Raw genomic sequence first — 6,747 nt, forward strand, 5'->3', positions numbered from 1 at the left:
GTAACATTTGCGATAACTGTGTCTTCCGCTAAAAACAACTAAATATTGTATAAGCGTCCTTATAATGGCTACTTTTTTTCATATTTTAGCAAAATGTAAGCTGCAAACTATGAATTTTGATAGTTCAAGAGTTAGACACTGAAAGGGACCGCAAATTTTTGACACAATACTACATGGAGTAAAATGAATTCCACGCTTGTCTCCATAACAGGTTTCACTTTGGCCACGCTTGGAGTCTGGGGCAAATATAATATTTATTAAATTTTAATACATTTTGTATATTTCAATAAGTCGTTTTTAATAACTTGTTATGTACGCGCCTGTTAGTTCTTGTCTAAGCCAAAGGATTAGAACCAAATTTCACTCTCTGTCTCGCTCTTCACGAGCGTCTTTGGCCAACCATAATTTCCTTCGGTCCACTTTTGCCCGGGTTCCCCTAATAACACTGTCTTCATTCTGCGACACGTCCCGTCTCGCTGAGGCTACCTACGAGTGACATGTTCGGGCGACCCTAATTCCAATTGACATACGTCACTGATCACTCCAGCTGACTGCCATTGTCAACGACCGCATGTGTCGACAGTGATGTCGTTATGCTCATGTTGGTTTTAAATACGACGCGAAAACTATGTATGTTATCGCCGTCAGTTATTCGAAAGACAGTGAAGGTGGCGAAACTACACACAGAATATTTGTAGCTACGTGGAATATATTTACGCGCTACATATATATACACGCATTCTGATCATTTCCTATGGGCGCCACGCGCGCCGCGAGAAAGAGAGAGAGAGAGGAGCTGAGAGAGACAGAGAGGGAGAGAGAGAGCGAGAGAGACAGAGGACGAGAGAGAGAGAGTAGAGAGAGAGACGAGAGAGAGAGAGAGAGAGAAGAGAATTGAGAGAGCGAGATAGCAGAGAGGAGAGAGGACGAGAGCGCTGAGAGAGAGCAGAGCGCGAGCCTCGAGAGAGGAGAGAGAGAGAGAGCAGGACGAGAGAGACGAGAGAGGAGAGAGATTGAAACGTGGGCAGAGAGAGAGAGAGCAAAGCAGAGGAGAAGAAATAGAAGATTGAGCAGAGAGGCCGGAGAGAGAGAGAGAGATCGAGATCCAACCGAGAGAGAGAGAGCGAGCGGGAGCATGAGAGAGAGAGAGAGAGAGAGAAAAAGATGAAAGTAGAAGGTAAACAGAAGCGAAAGAGGAGGAAGAAGAGAAAGGAGAAAGGGAAGACGAAAAGAGAAAAGAAAGAAAAAAGAAAAAGAGAAAGAGAAGAGAAAGAAAAAGAGAAGGAGAAGGAGAGAGAGAGAGAAGAGAGAGAGCAGAGAGAGAAGAGAGATAGAGAGAGAGAGAGCGGCGCGTAGTGTAGAGGGAGATATAGATAACGAAAAAAAAGAAAAAGAGAATCTATAGTTTTCTCTATACACTATTCCTCGATATTGTATTATTACTACGCATTTTGTATCTAATCCAATCGATTCAACACCTCACTTCCCTTTGAATATACCCAATCTAGAATCTCTACGGATCTATTTCTATATCCTATTCCCTCTTACATTTAATCTCTGACCTGAGAACTTTGTCACTTAGAATTCCAATAATTATAGTATCTACATACTATTTCCGAACCTGTGCGGTACCTATCTACGTACTTTCTTGTATAATATATCATATAGATGGGTAAAGAAATATTTATTTTGCATCCGTATGTACCACAGGTACTTCTCCAGGTTGCAGGATACCATTATGGCCCTCTAGTATTGTATAACTTAAGCTGTACGGATAGCGTAGTGCGTGAGCGGCTGCGAGTGCAAGACTAAAACTGCTGGTGTTCGAAACCTCCCGCTAAATTCTTTGCTACAATGTTTTCTTATTGTGAATATAAGATAAATGTAATAATCAGACACTTTGCTCACGAGCGTTAGAGCCTTGCCTGGATAGCATAGATTGTAAAGCATAATAGGTTGGAAAATTATGCGTACTTCGAATGCTCCGTAATTTTTGCAAAATGTTTTTCCAACTTGTGATTTATCCGTATATAAGAAATGTCGTTTTTCTTATGCGGGCGCCGTATAGCCCTGTGGCGATAGATCGTTAGTAAGTGGGTAGCGTCCGTCCCGTGCTTCTTCCCTGCACACGGGTTCCACGGCAAAGTAGTGTCTAGACATTACCTTTTTACTGAAACATTATAGCCGATTTAAAAAAGAGTGTCGTGCACTTGCTTATATGAAAACATTACACGGATAAGGAACCTTGCTAGAGGCGGTATGCTTCGGATACATTTTTTATTTAGAAAAAAATTCCACAAGTTTTGGAAAAAGCGCACGCGAGTGCGCATGCGCGTGGACTTATAATAAAAACGAGACTGTAAATCAACAGCGATAACGAACTGATTACACACGCAAAACAAGGCTATGACTACAAAGCGCGAGACACATACTCATACGCTATGCGCGTGGACTTATATACAATACGTGGAATAATATCATATTGATAGACTCCTGATAATATATAATACACAATTATACATGGCCAGATAAAAGCACAAAACACAAAAGCAAATGAGCACATTACGCGTGAACTTGCACAATTTTGAATTTAATGATCTCTCTTTTCTCTCATTAATTATTCACACTTTCTCTCTCTCACTCTCTCTCTCTCTCCTCTTCTCTCTCTCTCTCTCGCCTTCTCTCTCTCTCCTCTCTCTCTCAACTCACTCTCGCGCCTTTCTTTCACCCCACGCTTTCTCTCTCTTGTGCTCTCTTTCTTTCTCGCGCTCTCCCCCCTCTCTCTCACTCGCTCTGGCCCTCTTTCTCTCTTTCTCGCTGTTGTCCTCTCTTTGCTCTCCTCTCTGTAATACGCTAGTATCTCGCACTCTATAATACAACATTCTATGCGATAAACGCGGACGCATACACTCATACGCGTATATCTGGACTTAATACAATATAATACAATATAATACAATATTATACAATATTATACGCGCAGATGTACACCACATTACCAACAGGCTTGACAAATTATATTTATGATCTCTCTTTCGCTCTCGGCCTCTCACACAACAAGAAGAAGGCATAGGTTATATATATATATATATATATATGCACACACATATGTATATAGATATATATATGTATATACATATGTATATATATATATATATATGTATATATTGAAGGCTACGGGAGGTGCATTAACAATACACGGTTAACGTGCATAAACCATGAAATGTGAAACATTTTTTTGTTGCGACACAAGCGAGCGCAAAAATTCCAGTTTTCTGCACGCACTTTTACATATAAGACAGCGGTCGGCGGTCCACAGAAGAGGTGGTCATCTTCAGGAACCCCTCAGCGCCGCCATTTCGAATTTTCGACTCAATTATTCCGAGTTTACAAGCGAAACGGATATAAAATGGCGCTACGCTCGCGTCGCACACACATACAACAAGAAAAGGATCCCTCGTGTGCTTTTAACGGGGCGAATTTCGAGACGCTCTCGAAAATTGCACGTTTCTGAATAAAGACGGATCGTCTATGACATGTAAAAGCCGTATCTTCCGTCGCTGACAACTCCACTCGGTGGTTTCAACACATCGGCCCTAACTGCCGATACAGACTGCTGAATAATTTAATACGGTATAATATTAATAAAATATAAATGGCACCTTATTGTGTCTACGAGGCGGGGGCTCGCACCCAAATTGCACGACATCAGAAGCGTATTAAGTATGCTTAATACTCATTACGTGATAAGCATACTTAATACGCTCTTGACAGCATTGGATAGATTACCCATCCACAGATGCCACCGCCTCGCAGTTTTCCCTTTATTATTATTATTTCTATTAGAAGCTCTGGTTTGATGGACATTTAAGCTCACGGCCCACTAGGGGGCGTTGCCTAACAGAGCGCACGCCAACATACCGAGTACCGTAAACTCAAGTAAGGCTCGACTTCAAATCAATCAATCTTCAGTCAAAAGCTTTCCCGCATCCTTCGTTTCCCCCCTCTCCCTCTCTACACTCCCTCGCTGCTGCTTCTGCCACAACCGGCAAGTCAATCCAAGTCTACAATCCAAGTTTATAATCAGAGTTTACAATCAGAGTCGATTTCGGGGCGAAAAACGTATGCTTCTCGCGTGAACACCATCTCGTAGGATCTATCGATAAAGCCTTCTCAAGCCTCACCCTCACGTCCACTCGCACCGCCCCCCCCCCCGACTCCCCCCCCCCCGGCCACACACATCCACAACCACGCACAACTCACGCTCACAAACACGCAACTCACGACAACTCCTCCCCCCCACTCTCCTCTCACGAAGAAACCCCCCCCCCTCCTCCCATGATGACGAAATCCTCGCGCCGTTGTCTCCCACCAGGGGGCGCCGCATCAGCTGAGCTTCGTGGCAAAGCTTGAGCAGGTTCACGCACGCCACCGGGGGGCGCCGGCGTCGGGCATCAGCTGAGCTTCGTGGCAAAGCTTGAGCAGGTTCACGCACGCCACCGGGGGGCGGTAAGAGGCAGGCTTGGGTGGCGGAGAGTGGCGTCGTTCGAGTTACCTGGGGAAAGAACTTGAGAAGGTTTCAATGCACGTAGACGCCCGCTGACGGCAGTCGAGATGTCCGTGCCCGCGAGCGTTATCGATGCTGACCGGTGGGAACAGCTCCTGCAGGGTGGAGGTAACAAAGAGGTGTTAGTGTGTGAGAGGTGTGATATAAGGTGTCCGTGCCTGGGCGTTAACGATGGGCTGACCGGTGGAACAGGCTCCTGTAGGGTGGAGGTAAGCGAGGTTTAGTGTGTGAGAGGCTGATTAGTGTGATGAGAGGGTGTGATAATAAGGTGTCGGCGTAGCCTGCGTTAGTCGCGCATGCTGACCGGTGGGAACAGCTCCTGCAGGTAGAAGGTAAGAGAGGATGTTAGTAGTGTGAGACGGTGTGATATAGGATTGTCCGTGCTAGCGTTACCCGATGCTGACTGCGGTGGGAACAGCTTCCTCAGGGTGGAGGTTAAGAGAGGTTGTTAAGTGTGTGAGGAGGGTGTGATATAGGTGTCCGTGCCTGGCGTTAGCCGATGCTGACCGGTGGGAACAGCTGCTGCAGGGTCGGAGGTAAGAGAGGTGTTAGTGTGTGAGAGGTGTGATGAGTAGGTGTCCGTCGCCTGCGTTTGCCCGATGGCTGACCGGTGGAGAACAGCTCCTGGCAGGAGTGGAAGGTAAGAGAGGTGTTAGTGTGTGAGAAGGTGTGATATAGGTGTCCGTAGCTGCGTTATCCGATGCTGACCGGTGGGAGAGCTACCTGCCCAGGGTGGAGTAAGAGAGGTGTTAGTGTGTGCGAGGTGTGATATAGGTGTCCGTGCCGCGCGTTACCGGATGCTGACCGTGGGAAGCAGCTCGCTGCAGGTGAGTGGAAGGTAAGAGAAGGTGTTAGTGTGTGAGAGGTGTTAGTGTGTGAGAGGTGTGATATAGGTGTCGCGTGCGCTGCGTTACCCGATGGCTGCGAACGGTGGAAGCAGCTCAGTGCAGGGTGGAGGTAAGAGAGGCTTTAGTGTGTGAGAGAGTGTTAGTGTGTGAGAGGTTCGTGATATACGGTGTCCGTGCCCCGCGTTACGGATGCTGACGCGGTGGGAACAGTTCGCTGGCAGGTGGAGGTAAGAGAGGTGCTTAGTGTGTGAGAGGTGTGATATGGTGTCGCGTTGCCCGCGTTTACCGATGGCTGACGGCGTGGGAACAGCTGCCTGGCCAGGGTTAGAGGTTAAAGAGGTGTTAGTGTGTGAGAGGGTGTGATATAAGGTGATCGGTGCCTGCGTTACAGATGCTGACCCGTGGTAACGCTCATGCAGGTGGTAGAGGTAAGAGAGAGTGTTAGTGTGTGATGAGTGTGATATAAGCGTGTCGTGCCTGCGTTACCGATAGCTGACCGCTGTAACAGCTGCCTGGCAGGCGTGGAGGTAAGAGACGGTGTTAGTTGTGTGAGAGGTGTTAGTGTGTGAGAGTGTGATATAGGTGTCACGTGCCGCGTTACCCGATGCTGATCGTGGAAGCAGCTCCTGGCAGGGTAAGAGGTAAGAGAGCGTGTTAGTGTGTGAGAGTGTGATATAGGTGTCGCGTGCCTGCGTTTCCGATGCTGACCGTGTCAAGCAGTTCGCTGCAGGGTGGAGGTAGAGAGGTTGTTAGTGTGGTGAGAGGTGTTAGTGTGTGAGAGGTGGATATAGGTGTCGCCGTGCGCTGCGTTTACCGATGCTGACGGTGGTAACAAGGTCTCCGTGCAGGTGGTGGAGGTAAGAGAGGTGTTTAGTGTGTGAGAGTGTGATATAGGTGTTCGCGTGCCTGGCGTTACGATGCTGACCGGTGGGAAGAAAAAAAAACAGCTCGGCTGCAGGGTGGAGGTAAAGAGGAGGTGTTAGTGTGTGAGAGGTGTATAGTGTGTAGAGGTGTGATATTTTAGGTGTCCGTGCTGCCGTTACCGATGGGCTGACGCGGTGTTAACAGGCTTGCCTGCAGGTGGTGGAGGTAAGAGAGGTGTTAGTGTGTGAGAAGGTGTGATATAGGTGTCCGTGCCCGCGTTACCGATGCTGACCGGTGGGAACAGCTCCTGCAGGGTGGAGGTAAGAGAGGTGTTAGTGTGTGAGAGGTGTGATATAGGTGTCCGTGCCTGCGTTACCGATGCTGACCGGTGGGAACAGCTCCTGCAGGGTGGAGGTAAGAGAGGTGTTAGTGTGTGAGAGGTGTGATATAGGTGTCCGTGCCCGCGTT

At 47.5% G+C, this 6,747-nt stretch overlaps 1 protein-coding gene across 1 annotated transcript in view; it reads right to left on the minus strand.

Annotated features, from left to right (window-relative positions):
• Nucleotides 1-6,611: 6,611 nt before the first annotated feature.
• LOC106813888 (ubiquitin-protein ligase E3C-like) overlaps nt 6,612-6,747 on the minus strand; it is a 22,031-nt gene continuing 21,895 nt past the window's right edge. The window contains 1 exon segment of the mRNA XM_014818133.1: nt 6,612-6,680. Coding sequence (XP_014673619.1) covers nt 6,612-6,680 — 69 coding nt within the window.

Source organism: Priapulus caudatus, unplaced genomic scaffold (assembly GCF_000485595.1).
Source record: "Priapulus caudatus unplaced genomic scaffold, Priapulus_caudatus-5.0.1 Scaffold840, whole genome shotgun sequence".
NCBI lineage: Eukaryota > Metazoa > Priapulida > Priapulimorpha > Priapulimorphida > Priapulidae > Priapulus > Priapulus caudatus.